Genomic DNA, 20650 nt, shown 5'->3' on the forward strand with positions numbered 1-20650 from the left:
AGCTACTAACAACCAAACGAGCAAGATGGGCTGAATCGTTTGTAAACTTTCTTATGTTCTTATATAGCGTGAGCAACGTTAAATCCCTGCTATTACTGGTTTTTCAAGTCTCCATTAAAAGAAAATTATGGATGTTATGATTATGAACTACAGTGATTCCACCTGCCGCTCTCCATGTTTTTATTATAAAACCTTGAAGCAGCCAATGCTAGCACCCTCCAGCCTTAAGTGAAATATGGGGACTGGTATTTAATTATGGTCAGCGATAATAAGCTCAGTTTCCCGGAGATCGTTGAAGGATCCAAGAGACCTTGAGACTCAATAGAAAATGGGGAGGTTAGGCAGGTATGGATCACAGCCAGATAATATGCTTGACCTTGTAAGAGTGAGCACCCTCTCTGTCTAATGCTTTCCTGTTAAAAATGTGCTGATGGTACGCATGTGCGTGTTAAAAACAATATGGAAGTCTGCTTTTGTTTTTTTATTGGTGCGCAGGTGTACCTGCGCACCAGTCATGTGAACCCATGATTATAATGATTATAATGAGAGATGCTTCTCTCAGGGTGTAAGGTCTCAGTTTGGGCAGCATGAACTTTATAGTCCCAAACTACACAGAATGTGTCTCTTACACCAGAAGGTTCATAAGGGGCATCTCTCTCAGTACATGCATTGCAGTAAACTTCAACTTTATGCATTATATTATTGTAACACTAGTTATATCAGACTTCAATTCACTTGAACTGGTGAGATAACTTCTCTCGAAAGGTTTTTATTCTCAATACAAAGCATTTTTGTCATTTAAACATTTTTTTATTTTTAGAAAATAGAATTCATGGATGCATAATACAATTTATTTTATTAAATTTGGGATCGGGAAGATGTGGGAACAACCTTAACACTATACTGGATACAACTAAATGCAGCAGAAATGTGTGAGTTAATAATACCAAATGACCAGGGACATTTCACGTAATGCCTAACTACTATTTTCAGGCATTTTACGAAATTCCTGATTTCACAATATGCAACACACATATATAATATATAATTCTAAGCTTAACACAACAGTAATATTTAGTCAGCCCAGAAGAAGGCAGCATTCCTTTAGTTCATATATTGAAGGTCGTCCAGTATTTCATCTATAAGACGAAGGAGGTATCTTGGTAATCGATAGTGCTGACAGAGCTCAAGATCAAACATATCCAATGGATTAAATCTGTCCCGTATGATTCTTTCTCAACGCGTGCACAGCGGTACTGTAAATCAGGGGTTTTAAACCTTTTTTTGAAACTGTACCCTTTCTGTCGGGAGGTTTCAACTAGTACCCTTTACAATTTTCACTCAGTGAATGGTACCACAGTTGCAATAAAAGGCAGAATAATCTGATAAACACATTTCTTTTTTCTCTCGTTTATTTAATGTATAATTTTACACAACAGTCTGGGACTGACAAATTGCTGAGACAGAAAACCAACAGTAGGCTCCATTCTTAAAACTTAATTACATGTCTTTGGATGCACAGAATTAAAAGACAGTAGTTAGGAATCGTTGGAAAGACTCATATTCGCTTTCTATTGGGAAAAGTCATTACAAATAATACAAAATAGTCTGCACTGTAAATGTTTCACGTTATTATTTACTTCCCACCTTAGCATAACTGTATGCCGTTTAAAATGTTTACAGTATCAAAAACATTAACCTCAAGATAAAACTATAATTACTAACTAAAAATGATCCAAAGGGACTCTGTATATCTTTGTCGTGTTGCATTTTCTGACTTTTGTGTTTTCCTTCGTTTTTCTATTGCAAGTAAGAAATGTATCAAACACCGAACACATATTCAACCAGCCGCTGTTAGGCTACTGTTAATAAAATGCAGCCGCGGCAATAAACAGAAGACGTCAAAATATGAGTATTGTGATGACTATTTATGTTTACCGGAGCATTTATACTTCTATTACAATGCAGAAACACTGTGCTTCACTGATACGACAAGATGAAAACAGCAAAGATCACGAGCAGCACAGGGCGCTCTCCAGGCACAATCGCCAGACGCCTGCTTCACCTGTATATCAGAGTGTAAATCCACACGATCGAAAACGCGCATGCGTACAGGTGGAAAATGTGGACGCGATAGATTCTTTGTTTTGTTTTTTTTTCATTAGTGGTTAACTTTGAGCAGCTAGACAAACATTAAATAAGAATACATCGTGGTTTAGAGAATATATAATACCGTTAAAAAAATTCAAGATCATTATTTTCTCTTCCTTTCATTTTTATTTGTGCATTTCTGAGTCGGTACGCGTACCCCCGGTTGAAAACCCCTGCTGTAAATCATCAAACCAATGTACTATTCCACCCATCTTTGGCTTTTGTTAAACTAAATGTTATTTTACAATATTCAAAGCTGATTGGCTTTTAAAAGTAACTTTCTGCCTCTATCCCCTATGTTATTTGCCAGCCTTACACCTACCCTCTAGCAGAGGTACAGTTACGACCCCTTTACGACCTGAATAAGTCTTACCACTTCTTGGTGCACTCCGCCCCAGGACGTGTGCACCACAAGAGTGTAGTGGTGGCGTGTTGTAATGACGTCCCTGTTCCTAACTGCGAGTGTGTTAGCTAATGGCGACCAGCATTATCAACTTTAAAGAAGCTGCATGATAACGGCGTGTTTCCTGAGCCAGTACAGTAAAAAAAAACAAAAAAAAAACAAGGTGCTGTTTTGGTTTATTTTAATAGCTATCCAAAACAGGCTGTACAGCGAATATAGGCTTCAGCCTAAACCAAAAGCTTTTAATAACACCTGGCACATTAACGTGTGGTGTATATGGACTGTGGTTTAAAACGTGTGGATTATAAACCAGGAGTGTGGGGTGTTTTAAAGACTATGTTTATTTCAAAGCCCGCAGTGTTGATACTGTGAAGAACGTGCCGTTTGTGTTTTGATTTAAAAGCCACATGGAACGACTGAAGCAGGAGCGTGACCTACAGCCAACAAAATAGCTGACCTGACACGAGAGTATATGAGTTTTTCTATAAAAGGTAACACAGGAGGGTGTGCTACCTTATAAAGGTCATTTAAGGACGGTGCTACAAATGAATTGTTTTAAACCGATCGGGATGCTGAGCAGTGTATCCTTGACAACACCGATCAGGTGTTACTTGGTGAAGGATTGCATCAGGAAAGGGCTGTGGAAAATAAAACGTGTGTAGCTTGCAACCCTTGGGGACTGTGTTACAATAAGAGATAACAAACTTTTGTTTTTTAAGCTTTTTTTATTTTATTGTTGTCCTGACACGGCATTCTTTAATTACGGCAGCAGAGGGTGTATTCCTTTTTGTATTGCACCGCTGCGCTTGTCTTTTAATGCTAAGTCATGACGCCAAGTAAACCATCCTTGGCTAAGATCCACCTTACATCCTGTCAAAATGTGTCTTAATGTAGCTGGCGATGTCCATTCTTCCTACTTGGCCTGGGAAACTTCCTTTACACACCTCATCTTCTCCTCCTGCTTTTGCATCTCGTTGACTACCAGGCTCCTCTGTTGAGCTGGAGCTGCCTTGTGCCATGTAGGAGGAGCTGAACTGAGACCAAGACCTCCTCTTCCATGCTGAACTTGCCCCATGATATCACCAATTCGAAGGGCAGCCTTTGCATCTTCCACAGCTTCCTTTGCCACCCACTTTCTTCCAGTTTTCAACACAGGTGCTGCCTCTCTCACACAATACACAATAGTAATTTCCAATCCAACCTTGGCGCACTTAAACTCCTCGGTTAGAGCTGAGACTGGCAGCTGCAGTATCCCTTTACCATACAGTCCCACTCTGCTGAGGCAGTGTGGGACTCCTAACCATTTCCTGATGTATGAACTGATTAATGCTTCCAGCTTCTCTACTGTTGTCAAGGAACATACACAGTGAGTGGCCACAGAAGTCTCGGCAGTAGACTAAACTGAAAGTACCAGAGTTTAAGTTTGCCCAGTAAAGCGCTGCTCTCTATGCTCTTCAACCCTTATCCACTACTTTAATTATAGAGATGCTCCTTGACTTAATGGGCTTGAATTGCATTCATGCCCATTCAGTGTTATTGATTAGTTTGCCCAATAACCAGTTAGTGCAGGCAAAAGAAATATTAAAAAGCCTGTGCCTAATATATAATCCAGATACAAATAAATAGACCCAAACAAACACATTTTCAAACAGGATTTAAAAGATTCAATTGTGCTGGCATTCCTGATATGAATCGGGAGTAAGTTCCAAAGACGAGAGGCATTGTAACTAAATGCCCTGGCTCCGACAGAGTTCAAATGAATTTTAATCAGAATTCAAACAAATTTTAGTCAGAAGATTAGCATTTTCCAATCTCAGGGAACGACCCGGGACATATGGGGTCAGCAGAGCTTGAAGATTGGAAGGTCCTAAAACCATGTAAGGCCTTATAGGTGATAAGAAGAACTTTAAAATAATATAATAATAATAATAATAATAATAATAATAATAATAATAATAATAATAATAATAATAATAGCAGAAGAAATAAAACAAATGAATAAGATGGATCAAGTAATGTATCAATTAAATATGCAATTACAACCAAGATTAACTAAGATTACAAAATTGAATAGCGAGATTGATTGTGATACATTTTTTTAATTGCTTGACAGTCCTAATTCATAAATAACATATTGTACCAGTCATAACTTACTGTATTGCAAAAGTTAAAAAAAAGTGCCTACAGTCAGTTCAACTGTGGAAAGCAGTCCGTTCCTTTTTTCTGCTTGTTTTTATTCACTTTATGTTCACAGAAGCGCATCATGACTCGCCAGCTTTCAAATTATGAGCAGCATCCACTTGTTGAGCTCCACTTTTCAGTCGCTCAGGAGATTTCAGCTTTTCTTCTACAGACACGGTTTTTTCATGTCAATGTTTCTGTTCTGCACACGTATATGTACACAACCAGTAAACTTTCCATTTCTTCACTTGACGCTCCAGGCAGAAAAATGTTCAACAATAGTTGGATGGAGTAATTCATATTCAGAGTCATGCGCAGTTAGTTTCTATTGGTTGCATTTTAAAGACTTTGAAAAGGGGAGCCGACTCCAGGGCCGCATTCTAACTGAATCACAGTATAAATTGAGGGGTGGGTGTATTGCTGTATTTACAGCTTTTTTCATTGCATCTGATATTCGTATTTGGGCTTGTTCAGACTAAGGGAGATGCAATAATGGGACACAAACATTAGTTCTGAAAGACATTTTTAAAAGTCCTATCAGTCAATGTTCCAATCCACAATATAAAGAGTCTATTTACCCCCACATGAATGTAAATGCAGACACTCTGAAACTCTATTAATTTAGGTGGGTTTTTCACCCTTGTTAACATTACTACATAAACTATAAATGCAGTGAAAAATCAGGTTTGTAAATTCTTTAGTGGCGTTATTAAAATCAGCCACTGTATAGATCATTAAAATAAACCCCACCATGTTTTTCCCCCAGTTATTTTAACCTGATTCTCTCTCTCTTTTGCAGACGTGAAGCTTTTGGAAAACCACCACTTGGTAGAAAGTGTCCAGGAGCAAGTCAACGCTGCCCTCCTGGAATACACCATGTACAACTACCCACAGTTCATGGACAAGTTTGGGCAGCTGTTGCTACGGTTCCCAGAGATCCGCTCTCTCAGCACTCAGGCTGAAGAGTACCTGTACTACAAGCACCTGAGCGGGGAGGTGCCCTGCAACAACCTGCTCATAGAGATGCTCCACGCCAAACGGGCCTGAGGCCCGGAAGCAGAGTGGGGCACTTGAGCCAGGAGAACTGTCGCTAATAAAGAAAGGAAACGTGGTGGAGGAAGGGCCTGCAAGACACGCTGCAACCCCTGTGGAATGCCATTTTCAGGCTTCATAGGTGAAATTGAATCATTAATTAGCTCCAGATTTTATTTAAGATTGTTTGCTATAGTTTATTTAATAAAGTGTCTCAAATGTTTATTCATATATATTACTGTAAAAATGGTTCTTCATGTTTTTTTTTTTAATCTATATTTTATTATATGTCTAATTCCCACCTATGGGAATGTGCCAAAAGTAGTTATTTTATGCCTTCATTCTTTTCAACATGAAAGTTCCACAAGTTATACACATGGTAAAAACCATGTCAATTGAAGCTACTGGTGATGAACTAATTGGTTCAGCTAAAAACCTGCCAGTATGTTTAGAGCAAAGACATGGGGCTCGTTTCTATATTGCGAGATCGTAAATTCAAATACGATAGGTGTACCCCCATGTCTGAAAATACATGAACCACGCAACACAAGGAATGCATTTTGAATGGTCTTGGAAATCACATTTTCATAATCATTAGTCATATGCAAGACAGAAAATATAGGTTTAAGTGGCCTAACACCCCATTTTCTATCTAATTTATGCTGTATATGTAATTGTATATATTCCCATGTAATGTACACGTTTGGAACTGCACCATAAACACTGCATTGTGTTACTAATACAGAGTTATTCAAGAAGTCTCATTTAATATTTAACTAAATAATTCTTAAATATGTTAGAGGACATGCGACACATCTAAAAAACAAAATCTAATGAGTTGAATTATTAAGGGAAATTGTGGGTTGTGTTAGGAGGGAGACACAAACTAAACAGCAACAGAAAGAAAACATTCTACTAGCAGAGCTGGTAGCACAGCTCCCGGAGTTTAGCCTTCTATAAATGACAAACATGACAGTTTAATAGAGAGACAAAACAAAACACAAAAACTCTGGTTTCTTTTTACAACACAGTAATCCTTTACGGGTCCTTTTGTAGCCATAACCAAGGAACAGACTGCTTGGCCACATCCCCTGATATACCCTCAGTCACGCCTCCTTCGTTTAGCGAATGCAATCATGTATCCTCCATTCCATGACTGACACATCGCCTACCACCTTCTGGCATTGTGACTCCGCCCCCATTCTGTATGGCCGACTTCCAACTGACCCTGGAATAAACTGCCAAACCATCCAGTCCGGGGCACACTGTTCCTGTTATAAGCACCCTCACAGGGATGGAGGGAGATTGTTGACTAGGATTCATTCGCTCTCTGTCACAGGCAGGTAAATTGGTGTCAGCAAAATACGCCAGGTAGCATGAGCAACATTATATAAAAAGGCTACTTCTATCGTATATAGTGCTCCTGACTTCGCACTAGCCTGAAATTGTACTGCTATATAGAAACGAACCCCTGGACTATCCTCATTGTCCAGCTTTTGATTCTAGGTTCTCAGCAATTTAGTCTTAAGCTTGTCAAAGTCTTGTTAGAAATTCTGCCTGTTTAGGATCCTATAGTGTGTGTTCTCTATAAATCTCTTGTTGTTTCTATTTGGTCTGCTTCTGACAAGACTCCTTAAAATGAGTTGGTTAGATCACATCTAGGGGTGTATAGAGTTGTAATTCTGTCTGGTTTTGTGTAGAGGTGTTCCATTAACTAACACAAGCTGCAAAGTGGGCAAAACGTACAGTTGTACAACTCTAGTGGTCATTTTACTTCACTTCTGAACATACGTACTATGATATTGAAAAGGTAACATATTACATATTATGAACATGTATGTTGTATAAAGTATGCCTTTAAGGTCATGAGAAGGAACTGAGTGATCTTTAAATGCTTTTAAAAGGGTCTTTAAAAATGGTTTGAGAAGTTTACATTTAAACAGCACCACATGGTAATATTTATAATCTTCTGCTCTAGAATACATAATATCAATTATTATTATTATTATTATTATTATTATTATTATTATTATTATTATTATTATTATTATTATTATTATTTTTAAAGCAAACCAGTTGTGTTATGCATTAGCCACCTGTCTTAAATTTAGAAACTTTATATTTGCCTTCCTGGTTTAACATATTTCCCAAATTCAGGAGAGTGGTTACCGATATACCCTTTCAGTGTATAGTTGTAATATGAAAAAGCAGGCCACCGTGTAACATATTTGAGAGCTCTGTTCCCAAGATGCAGGCTTTAAAAGTACAGTTCCTACCATAATAAGAAGGTCACCATGACCTTAATGCACAGTATGTAAAACAGGATATTCATGATATACAGCTGTGTGTAGTTACAATAACTGAACACGATCGTTCCCCATCATCTGGAAACCAAAAGTGCATGTGTTGACTGGTAAAGTGAATTGTTATTGGACGATGCTGAGAATTAAAGAACATAGGCACAGGAAGCTGTCTCTGGCAGTAGTCCTTTATGGAGGAGGGAGCATAGTTAAGACTGCAGAGACCAGAAGATACATGACACAGCAAATGACATTCCTATTGAGTGAGGACATATAAAGCAAGCATGCAAAACATTGTCTTCTTCCTATAAAATAATATTAAAAAGCAGAAATATTCTTCCTAATTTTACTACTTTACAAAGCAGCTATACCTGATACCAGATTCAAAAAGCATTCATTGAGAATTATTTTGGTTGCATTCCAAATTGATTCATAATGGATTATTTTGACACTCAAAATGCATGCCGGGGAAATCAGTTACTTGTATGAATGTTTAATGAATGCATTTTATGATCTATAGCATTATTTTAATATTGTAAAATAATGGATTTTGAATACAGAATAACTTAACCTTGGCTGAAGTAACCTTGAATACTGTAAGTTGCCATAAAGGTTCGGCCTCTCTGGTAACTGGTTCATTCGGGTATCACTGTTAGTGTTTGTTACAAACTAATTCATTTGGATTATAATTTAATTCCAAAATTACAAAAACTCAGATTGCATTACCAATGCAGTCAAATTGAATGGGATAAAAGTCTCTTTGAATCCTGGAAAGGGCCTGCCGATTTAGGAAGATTGTACTGAATTCTCCTTAAAAGGGGACACATTTGCTGTTTTTATCCCTGCTACACATACATATAGACCCAGATATTTGAAAGGTTTGCGCACCACGCAGAGGGTTATGTGCGTCGCAAATGGCTGTTATGAGCGAATGTGCCATTTGAAACTTCTTTTTGTGAGCCACAATCTGTTTTGCGCTGTGCACAAATATAAGGTATGCATAGCGTACTGTATTATTTGAATTGTACCGAAGGCCAAATTTGAATGAAAATGGCTAAGTTTTGCGATAAGCGTGACAGGCTTGCAACGCGCAGAATGTTTCCATTACATGCGTTTAGCTAAGTGCCCTATCCTCAGCAACATTGGCAAAGGGCCGCAGTGCCCAAGGTTCAGTCCGTAAAATATCCCTGTAGTTGTATTCTCCAGAGGCTCCCTTTCCTTTTCACCACTCACCCGGTAATTCCACACTCGGGTATAAGGACACAGCTGACTTTTCTTTTCTTTTTTAAGTATTGTTATTTATTTCTCATTGACATCAGAAGCATACTTGGAAGGAGCAGGGTGCGTGGTGAGTGGGGGGCAGTTGGAAGGGGCTTTCAGCAGGAGTATGAGTAAGGGGTACACATGTGCAGGCTGCATCCACAGGCAGTGTTCTAGGTCTGCTCCATACTGAGATTCCCGTCTTCGGGGCTTCCGAATAGAGTACTGTTTTCAACATTGTGGTTTTGTTTTACAGTCCACACTTCTGTAAATATGTTTATGTAGGTGTAAGGAGCACGGGTCGGAGCTACTCAGAACACCGGCTGACAGGCGCGTTTCTGTAAAATAAAGAGTGGAGTTTGATGCTACAGATATATTTTGCCTGTCTCCTTACACCATGTTGACACTTATCCAGTTAGCAAGTCGCTACAATATATTTTTATTTTATTTATATGTTGCATAGCCTACACTATCATGTGGTCCATTGTTTAATTTCTCCATTTAGTAGCTGATTTATATATTTGTGGGGGTGGGCATGCAACTTCGGGGGTGCCAATGCTACCGATGTGTGTTGAGCTTTGATTCTGCATTCCATGTGCAGGTTACATTTGAGTGTAGACTCGTCTGAGGAATATTGGTATGTACTGTACACCTATGATAGCTGCTTGGCAGGGTATTGTTAACAGCTCATTGTCTTGTGGTATTCCAATTCTGCGCATTCACGCGTAGCTCTTGTGCATTTCTGCTATATTGCTAATTAATGCACAGGTGGTTTTGTGAGGCACAAACAGATTCGCGAATTGAGCAAAAAACTGCTATTTTCCAACTTAGCGCAACTGTTTTATGCCATGTTGGAAAATATCAATTTTTGTGCAAAAGCACTCATTTTTGTGAGGCACAAATTTTGCGAGGGGATTGCGCATCGCTTCAGATATCTGGGCCATAGCCTTCTCTTTTTTGGGAACTAACCAGAGAGAGTTTCCTGGGGTACATTTCTAGTTTGTATGTAACAATGTTGAGTGTATATCTTAATGTTTTCTAAACAGTTTCTAAAGGTCTAGAAAGATACTTTTTTGTCCTGTTTTGTTTAGCAATCTGTGCATTCATGTCAGTTGAATGTGAAGGCTATGAAACACAAGACAACTTTCAGACAACTGTTTTTTACAATGAACACATTTTTACTTTGATCAACTAGAGCCCCTTTCACACTGGCATGCTCTACCTGGGTCAGAAACTACTCGGGTCAAGACCTGGTGTCATGCGAGTCAGTTATGCAATTACGTACTGCTTTTGATAAAGCAGGGTTGACCTGGGTGACAGATGCAAGTCAGCAATGCGCGCATCAGTGCCCCGGAAGCAGCTTGTTACTGACGCTTCCATCCAAGCTTCTCTGGATTGAACCGTCGGCCCAAATGTTGATTAGAGCAAAGGTTTCTACATCCCTGCTGCAATCTGGCTCATGCTGTGTCTCAATCAACAAGAATATGGCTAAACAGAATAAACAGAAATGTTCCTTGCAGAAGTGAAACCTTCACGCAGACATGACTGTTTGGACCCGGGTAGGAGTGCCATTGTGAAAGGGGCTTAGGAGAAACATATTTTTCTAGTTCATTAAACTAATTCAAGTGACTCTTGAATATGGTTCTGAATATGAGTTATTATTATTGACAATCTGAGTCTGCCTTCTTTTATTTACCCTTGTCGAACCCGAGTTAATTCCCACATTTTGGGCAGATACCTTGATCTGTGGTGCATCCTATAGAACATTATACTGTATTCATATTGCAATTATATCAGTACAATGCAAATCACACTCCTTTTAATATGTTTGATGTATCTTCATGTAACAGTGGTAGAAGTCTACTATGCATTTCTGTAAAGAATAAAGCAACTTTTAGGAAAGGTTGTGCAGTAAACATGCATGACTCTTCTTTTCCTGGCTATTCTATACATGGCAGCTTCTGTCTCTAAATCAAAGAGTTCTGTTTGTGAACATGTTCGACACACAACTTTATTATGTGCTGCATAGTAATATATGATTATTTTGCAAAGAGATGTATTTCATGTCAGTGCCTTCTTTACATCTATATTGCTGTTTATCTGCTTATTTTATTTTTGTTTGACAACATTATTTGTTCATGCATTATTTTATTGTAATAGTTTGCAACCAATAAATGCACCTCTAATGAAACTCCAGTTCTCATTATTATGTACCTGGCATCTATACTACATTTTTTTATGGCAAAAGTATAGCGATTTAGTTTTTAACATCAAGCGAAACTAAAATGTAGGTTATGACTCTCCAATGCAATAAAGAATAAAATCTGAGCTGAGCTACACGAAATAAGACATTTAGAAGAGTCAAAACAGAGTTAACGAAGTAAAACCAGTTTATTGCCTTAAAAACAAATACATATTTTATTACCAGAAAACAATTAAAAGTTGTAAATGTATGAAAATGGAATAGATAAAAAAAAAGGAAAACAAAAACAAGAAAAAAGGCATTGAAGAGTAGTATTAGGTAACCACACTGTAAAATGAACTGTGGGGGCAACACATGAAACGATAAATGGATAGCAACAATACAGAAATAAGGCCTGCACAAACAAAAACAAACAGAAATGCAGTATAACTCGGTAGAATTCACATATAAAGTTGGTGACTGAACTAAAAAAAACACAAGCACAGTCTAGAAACCCTGCTGTTTGCAGCACATTTCTACACCATACTTCTTGAAAAAGTCTCTCGCATTTAAACAAATCCCCAAAGTGAAAAAAACATGAAGCAGCAGTTCTCAAAAAAGAAACATTCCCCAAAAGCAAAAAAATGATATCCAAAAAACAAGACTGGTCATTCAAAACCTGTAATCCCAGTAGTAAAGAAAAGTTAATGAGTTCAAGCTCACTGAGACCGCTCCAGTCACAGGAATGTGCAGGTTTCTTTGTAGTTTGTAGAAAATCCAAAATGGTCAACCACAGCAATGAAAAAACTAAAATTTTGCAGGACGAGCGGATGAAGTTAGCACGTCTGAATCCAGAAGAGATCTCTAGCCAACAATATCCTTTTTTTTTAAACTATCGTAATTGAAAGGAACATAAATACAGTCAGCTCTTGGATATACGGCACTCAGATACACGTCAGCAATCATTCTGAATTAAAAATACTTCTGTTAAAAATATAGTTCTGTACCAACAAAACAAACTATCTAAATGGGAGCTTACTTATTTTAAAACACAGTCCTTTCAGCTATGTATTTTTGACATTGTATCTTTTTTGTGTTCCCTGAAAAACGGACAAGGGTTGGAACGAGCCAAAATGAAATAATCAGATATGCATCGCACTCGTTAAACCGTCACTGAATTAAAAATGTTATATGGTCGGATATGTGAGTGCTGACTTTATAAAGAGATAATAAAACAAACAGACCTCACTAAGGACTGCCGAACTTCAAAATGGCTCCCCCACCTTTACGTTAAAGCAGTTAATATAAGGGACAGCTAAGAAAAGAATTCTATCAATAGATACGTAAAAAAAAGAATAGGTACCACAAACCATTCTAAAATGCGCTAAAGCTCTAATTATGCAAACTGAGCATACAGGAAAGTATTGGAGATGGAGCTGTGAAAATTAGAAAGGAAATGATTGCTTGGCCAGGCTGTCTGCCATTCCATTAAGAAGGAGCAGGTGATACACTTCCGGCATCACTTTATGTGGCTGCTGCCACAAGTATTCGGAATGCTTTAGTAATTTGAAATAATATTGTGAGCAAGGTGCTCACCTGGTAAAAGCACAGGCACGTGATGTGCCAGGTGATTCATGCAGTCAGGAAAGCACAGGATCGCATCCTGGCTGTGTAGCTGCCAGTCTTCGCTGGGGATTCCAGAGGGAGAGTTGCTTTGGCTCTGGCACTCCCAGGGGTGAGGGTGGCAAAACTGTTTCTCCTCATCACGCTACAGCAGACCGTGCTGCACAGGTGCCCACAGAGCTCAAAAGCAGACACCTCCAGGGCTGGCCTTTGTCATCCAGAGGTGAGTAGCTCGCCGTCATCCTCTCTCGAGATCCTGGGTGTAAAGAGGGAACTCGCTTGGTCGTGGAATCAGAGGATTCCCACTGACCATCAGGGTGGGGAATTTCTGCAGGGAGTCAACATAACTGAATAATCGAAATTGTGCTGCAAATCGTGGAGAAACAAATTGGGCACTCTAAAAAATAATATTCTGAATACATCTTCTGGAATGCTTATATCATTTAAAGGGAAAGGCTACATGTAGCTTTGTCATAGTCTAACAAAATCCCCTTTGACACTCATGAGACAAATTCAGATCACTTGTCGTGCATATTAACATGATGTGGCCATCAGGTTTATCAGATTTAACATTGGCATATTGTATGATATTGCCAGATTTATGGGCCACCCTCTACAGATAAGACATCAATAAAGCCGAAACATTTGTCTAAAACAAGATTTAGTACATATAATTATTTGTGAAATTGCAGAATATTCTCCTTATCTTATTCCTATAAGACTTGTATTGTATATTCTCACAGATACAGACACGTATGAGACGCAGTAAATACACAAACATTTATTTCAAAACTCCTCTCTCCCTTTTCAAGAAAATGTATTTTCTTCATAATAAAATAGCGTCACATATGATGAAAACAATAAGTTTACATTTTGTCACAGGCTAAACACATACAAAAGGATTGTGAATGCTGAATACTATCGTATTGTGCCAATAGTGTAACGATCATACAGGCAGTAGTACATGAATAAACTAGCCCCCACATGGGAACAGCTCTCATTAATCCCCTGAGGTTTTACATGTGCATGTCGTAGGGATGGGATTTCTACAATGATAGAACACCAGCAGTCATACCTCTTGCTATCTTAAAGACATCACTTACATAGCTAAAGAATCCTAAATATGGGCATTTCAATGTTCTCAATAGGACTAGTTTGAATACATATCTGAATAATTGGTTCACATGCAAGTGGAGTTGACTAATCACAGTCAAAACAGCAGAAGCAAAATAGTGATGCAATAATTTACTGTCAATAATGTCCATTTGTATTGGAAATGCAAAGACCAACTAGACAATGATAAGGGGACCTGTCAAAATTGTGCTCAGAAACTTCATACATTCATGACAAGCATTGTCATTGAATTTACACTATCTTTTTTTTTTCATTTAGTGTGTCCAATTATAATTTATCCTTGATTTTCTCCCAATTTGGAATGCCCAATCGCTTTTCTCCTCACTGCAGCAACACCCCACATGACTAGGAGACCCAAAGATTCAGTGGGCGTCCTCCGATCCCACAAACAAGCCAGCTTCCTTTTTCACCCAGGAACTCGAGAGCGGATTTCAGCGAGCTACTGACCTCTGGAGGACAAAGGCCAGCCCTGCAGGTGTCCGCTCTGAGCTCACCAGGTGCCTGGACAGCAGGGCTCGCTGAAGAGCAATGAGGAGAAACAGTCCCTGGTTTTACCTGCCTAACTCACGGGAGTGCCTGGGCCAATGAGACGCTCCCTTCGGAGTCCCCAGCGAAGACCGGCCTGCTCTGCACTATACTGAACCATGCATGCCTTAAAGGAACCATTTTCCACTATTCTGAGGGTTGCAGAAGTTTTGTTTTATTGTTTCCTGTATACTGTAATCCCAGGTAGCCTCTTCTTTTTGCAGGCGGTTTTCAAGATTGCAGAAATGTTTATGCTGTGTGGTGTAGTTTGAGTAATCATTTGGATACCAATGTACACAATACATTGGGTAATTATTGTACATCTTCTATCCCCTCTCAATGACTCTGTATTGTTATTCACACATATGAAATGAACCATTCACTGTAATGGACCACAAGCCCAGCACATGCAGATATATCCCGCGCTTAGAAGACGCAGCACAATTCTAACGTTTAAAAACAACACTTATTATGCTCACTCTGTCCAATCTGTGTTCTTGTGTTCTAAATAAGATAATATGTGATGGGTGGGGTGACATAATAAAATACATTTTTTTGCACATTTTGAGCAGCTTAGCGGTGGCTCAAACCAGATCAGAGATTTTTTCAAATGTACTTTTTATGATGTTTGCAATCATGTTGAGTGCTTCCTATTGCAATCACTCAAATATATAATATCATCTGTCCATCTAGTGAAACGAATGCATTTTCTTTCATATTTCTGGCAATACTAATGAGTTCACTAGATGGCATTGGCTCTTCTTACTATGAAGACACTGATCTGGTCTGTGCTGTATATTGCAACTAGAAGAGGAGCAGCTTCTTAACTTCCCACCCTAACACAGATCACATCAAAGAGTTAAAAAAGGTATTGCAACAGGAACATCGAATGACTGCAAATATCAAAAAAGGCAAGGGAAAGGAAAACAAACTAAAATACTTGCTTTTGAATCCATGTTGATTCATCACGGCATAATTCTGTCGTCAGTGAATTATCGCTTTGGTATTTATTTCTATAACATGTGCCCTGTAATACATTGTGTTCCCAAATAGGCAATCCACTACTGAAGCTGTTTCTATTCAAAACCAACAGCAAGGTAGCAGCAGTATTGTTATTTTGTGCAGTTGAATTTAACTTTTGAAGGCATTGTACTGATACTGAAAACAAACCAGACAGACACTCATCATGGAAACAGTGACCCACGGTATAATAAAGCATGTGCGTGCTTGCGCTGTGTTCCAGGCTGTACTGCACTGCGCTCAGGAGCTCCAAGGAGGTTCTTTCACAGCGGTTTTTCTTCTACATTATTATGCAAGCCTCAGCAGCCTAAAATAAATACAAAATACAGTACTTTAAATATATTAAAACAATTTATTATTTTTAGTTTTTAACAGAAGAACATTAGAAGCAATGAAGGAGTAATAATAATAATAATAATAATAATAATAATAATAATAACACAACTGTACATATAAGGTTGGAATTCCTTCTTGGTTTTTTGGAACTTAAAAAGTAGAGTGTACTGTATTTTATTTTTTATAATTAAATGATGAATTTCTCTGGTTTCTCACATTCATATTAAATTTGTATATTTTTTATTGTTCCAGCAATTTCTAGAATTGAAATGGTCTCTTCCTCTTGTGATATTTACAGGTGGCACGCACCCACAACTATAAATACAGGCCTTTAAAACTCCTGCAGTTTACATAGATGTAAACATGTACTGTTACGACGACTACAGTACTACGACTAAGAAGAAGAAGAAATGATGTACAGGCCTTACAAACGTGTATCACAGTAAATGGCAAAGTGTAATAAACTAAGCATAGTGAATGCTTGTTAAAGCATAAGTAAGCATTGTAAAGCCCAAAGGTAAAACATATTAAAAAAACACAGCACTATAATCTTAACAAAAAGAATGTGAAAAAATGACTGTATAATGCACAAACATACTGTGGTGTTTTACTAAGAAAACTAATGTTGCTCACCAAGTGTTAGGTGGTTCTGCAGTACTGGGTTCCAATGGTGAACTTTTTATTTATTGCTTCATTTGCTTTAAGCGTACATGAATTTTTTTCTTCCCAACACATTTCTGTGAGTTAAGAAATGTCTAACTTTATACATTTTTGGATTGTTGAATCTAACATTCCTGGCAACCACTTCCACCATGCACACAATATTTTCAAAATACAGTTACCAGTGTATAACTTTCAAATAATAATAAAAAATCCCTTTGCTGCTTTTGTAATGGGAAGGCTGGTTGTAAACAGGGCACAGGTGCTTAGAGGATGATCTGAGATATGTCTGAGTGAGCCTTTTTGCAAAGAAAATAAAGCTTTTCAGTCCGTTCAGGAACGCTGTGTACTGAACATTTCATGGTAAGTGGCACTTTAATGCAATTCATTTGCAAATATCTGAATACCAAAGGTACTAATTGCATATCATAATAAGCCATGGATTATGAATCAAACAAAAAGAACCCCCTTTTCCAAACACTATAAACTTTCAGTTCTCTATCAATTTATAAAAGTATTGATTCTTAATGGGAAATTTGGCCAGAATAAATATAAAAGAAAACAATATGAATGACTAGATTTTGGATCGTCTGATAAATGCAGACTTTTTTGAAGACTATTCCTGTTACAACAGATGGCTGCTGGCACAAAAAAAAGAAATGTTTTTGTATTCTTGTTTTGTTTTATACCGCAGTTATTGACAGTAGGTTCTGATTACCCCAGTCAATGGCTACCTGCCATTGCAGCCTACATAAATGTATTAATTGTCACTATAGTGCACATACTTCTGAACAGAACAGCATTACTGAGGCTGTATCTTAATGAGCACCCGACCCTGAGAAGACATATTGTTATAGCGAAGGTCAAGTCAATTTAGGATTAAACACATTACTTTCTCTTTCTGTCCGTTTGGTTTTAAAACAAAAGCTTTGTGGGTATGCAGACATTTTAGAGATGTGGAGCATATTGTGACACCATATTACTCCTGAGTGCTAATGATATTTCTATTATCATGCCCTCTTTTTAAAGGTGCATTGTCCTAAAAACATTGTACTGAGAAGGATGTTAAGAGCAGCTTGGAATGGGTCTGACTCATCACTGGCATCTGAACCAATGCATGCTTTTGGGTTAAATTCGCTTTTTGATTAGTATCAATATTTAGGAACATTTGTTTTATAAAAATTGCATTGTCACATTCAAAATCGATAATTTTCTCTGTAGTTATTATTAATAACTATAGAGAAAATGATCAATTTTGAATGTGACAATGCATTTTTTTCTGTTTTAATACATAGATGTTTAATTGTGAAACATCTTGCTGTTTTTAGACCCTGAAATTCCAGGAACTAAAACTTTTTACAGTGAAGAAAACACAACCCAACTTACAGGGATCTCCAGGTCAGCTGGTGCACCAGAGTGCAACACTGCCCCCAGTGGATGTGAAATAAAGGCTGTTAAAGGTATAGAATTAAATACTTCATTATAATGCCTCATGTTGGCAATAATAATTATCCAACAAGGCTTCCTAAAATAAAATAAAAAACTAAGAACAATGTATTTAAGTAAGCCGCAATTGAATTGAATACTCCAACTTTGCATTCAAAGGTGAATTCTCTTCATAAAGAAGAAATGCATCTAAATCCATAGATTTCCTCTACTTTGCCTTAAACACAAATCATACTTAATCAAGGGTATTGTACATCTTAGGCGACAGTCTACTTTTGAAGATGTTCAGGCTATTTGACCCTTTTTGTATTTTTCTCATTTGATGATATAATCATACCTGATGGTTTGAAGGCTGTCAGCTGAACGGTCTAGAAAACAAACAAAAAACAGGTAAGTCACATACTAGTAAGTAGAAACAGGAATGTACAGAGCCCCTCACTGTACCGCGGGTCTCGGGGGACACACAATATGAGCGTTATACCGAAGAGCGTTATAAACGGGGGAGGGGGTGGGGGGCGCCGCGGTACACATAGCACACACATCTGACTAAAATACAAAATAAAATAACTCCCTCTCGATAAGCAAGTTTTCTTCCAGGACAACCTTGTGCTTGGCTTGATTCATACATCCTTCACAAAGACAAATCTGCCCGATTCCAGCCTTGCTGAAGCACCCCCAGATGAGTCCAATTTTCAGCTTTGCCCAACACCTGGTTGTCTAATGGTTAGACAGAGACCTGGAGAGGCCTACAAGCCACAGTGTCTCGCACCCACTGTGAAATGTGGTGGAGGATCAGTGATGATCTGGGGGTGCTTCAACAAGGCTGGAATCGGGCAGATTTGTCTTTGTGAAGAAAGCATGAATCAAGCCAAGTACAAGGTTGTCCTGAAAGAAAACTTGCGTCCTTCTGCTCTGAGAATGTTCCCCAACTCTGAGGATTGGTTTTTCCAGCAGGACAATGCTCCATGCCACACAGCCAGGTCAATCAAGGTGTGGATGGAGGACCACCAGATCAAGACCCTGTCATGGCCAGCCCAATCTCCAGACCTGAACCCCATTGAAAACCTCTGGAATGTGATCAAGAGGAAGATGGATGGTCACAAGCCATCAAACAAAGCCGAGCTGCTTGAATTTTAAGCGCCAGGAGTGGCATAAGGTCATCCAACATCAATGTGAAAGACTGGTGGAGAGCATGCCAAGACGCATGAAAGCTGTGCTTGAAAATCAGGGTTATTCCACCAAATATTGATTTCTGAACTCTTCCTAAGTTAAAACATTAGTATTGTGTTGTTTAAAAATGAATATGAACTTATTTTCTTTGCATTATTCGAGGTCTGACAACACTGCATCTTTTTTGTTATTTTGACCAGTTGTCATTTTCTGCAAATAAATGCTCTAAATGACAATATTTTTATTTGGAATTTGGGAGAAATGTTGTCAGTAGTTTATAGAATAAAACAAAAATGTTTATTTTACCCAAACACATACCTATAAATAGTAAAACCAGAGAAACTGATAATTTTGCAGTGGTCTCTTAATTTTTTCCAGAGCTATATATATATATATATATATATATATATATATATATATATATATATATATATATATATATATATTCTCACTCGTGCATCATTTTAATAAGCAGTTCTAAACTATAAATAGCCTGGCTAAACAGCGGTCGGGAGTTCAGTTCGAAGTGACAGACAAGCAAACCAAGTGCGAGAAGGAGAGCGGGTCGGGCTAGGGGAAAACCGAAAAGGGGATGGGCTCTCCACAGGTTCGGCTGCCGGAGCGGGGCTGAAGCGTCTCGTCTCACAGAGAAAGCTGCAGCTCCTCTCACAGCAAAAAAAAAGTAAATATATTAGGAAAGATAACCATGTAATAGGCCTAATATTTATATAGTTATAAAACACCTGTATTGTACTGTATTTGCTGTAGAAATATTGCATGAATCACTGGTATAGGGAATTGGGGGACATGTTGTAGGAGCGTTATATCCGAGGCACGTTATAATCGACAGCCTATAGCAAGGGAGCATCGTGTAGCAGATTGAGTGCCCCTGGTTAATAGTAATCACTTAATCAATTTGGAGATGGCCACATTCCACATGAGTTTAAATGGACGGGTAATTTAACACCACCCAAGCTGCAAAACAATAATGCTAAAACATAGTTTTTAAACAAACACAAACCATTACTTTTAAATCATAATACACAGGGGGGGGGGGGCATACCCCGTCACACGTACCTGTTCATTTCTCTTTTCATTGTTAACATCCTGACAACTTTTTACACCTACAACTTTAAAGTCGGTTTCCAAGCGCTTTTCAAAATGGCCGCTCTAGTGCATTGGGGTCAGTGGTGCGCAAAGTGAGGGGCGTGGCCCCCTGCCGAGGGC

The 20650-nt window shown here is 38.3% G+C and overlaps 2 protein-coding genes across 3 annotated transcripts in view; one reads left to right on the forward strand and one right to left on the reverse strand.

Annotated features, from left to right (window-relative positions):
• The window catches only part of LOC117422607 (nuclear receptor subfamily 5 group A member 2-like), a 71388-nt gene extending 59870 nt beyond the window's left edge, over positions 1-11518 (forward strand). For both annotated transcript variants that reach the window (XM_058987156.1, XM_058987155.1), the window contains exon 7: positions 5535-11518. In XM_058987156.1, the coding sequence (XP_058843139.1) occupies positions 5535-5782 (248 nt within the window). In that variant the 3' untranslated portion in view covers positions 5783-11518. The remainder of the gene's footprint in view (positions 1-5534) is intronic.
• Positions 11519-14112: 2594 nt separating this feature from the next.
• Positions 14113-20650, reverse strand: part of LOC117422508 (adhesion G-protein coupled receptor D2) — a 120047-nt gene continuing 113509 nt past the window's right edge. The window contains exons 25-26 of the mRNA XM_058987378.1: positions 18591-18621; positions 14113-16118 (exon numbers count right to left, since the gene is read on the reverse strand). Of these exons, the coding sequence (XP_058843361.1) occupies positions 16111-16118; positions 18591-18621 (39 nt within the window). The 3' untranslated portion in view covers positions 14113-16110. The remainder of the gene's footprint in view (positions 16119-18590; positions 18622-20650) is intronic.

This window comes from Acipenser ruthenus, chromosome 15 (assembly GCF_902713425.1).
Source record: "Acipenser ruthenus chromosome 15, fAciRut3.2 maternal haplotype, whole genome shotgun sequence".
Taxonomy (NCBI): domain Eukaryota; kingdom Metazoa; phylum Chordata; class Actinopteri; order Acipenseriformes; family Acipenseridae; genus Acipenser; species Acipenser ruthenus.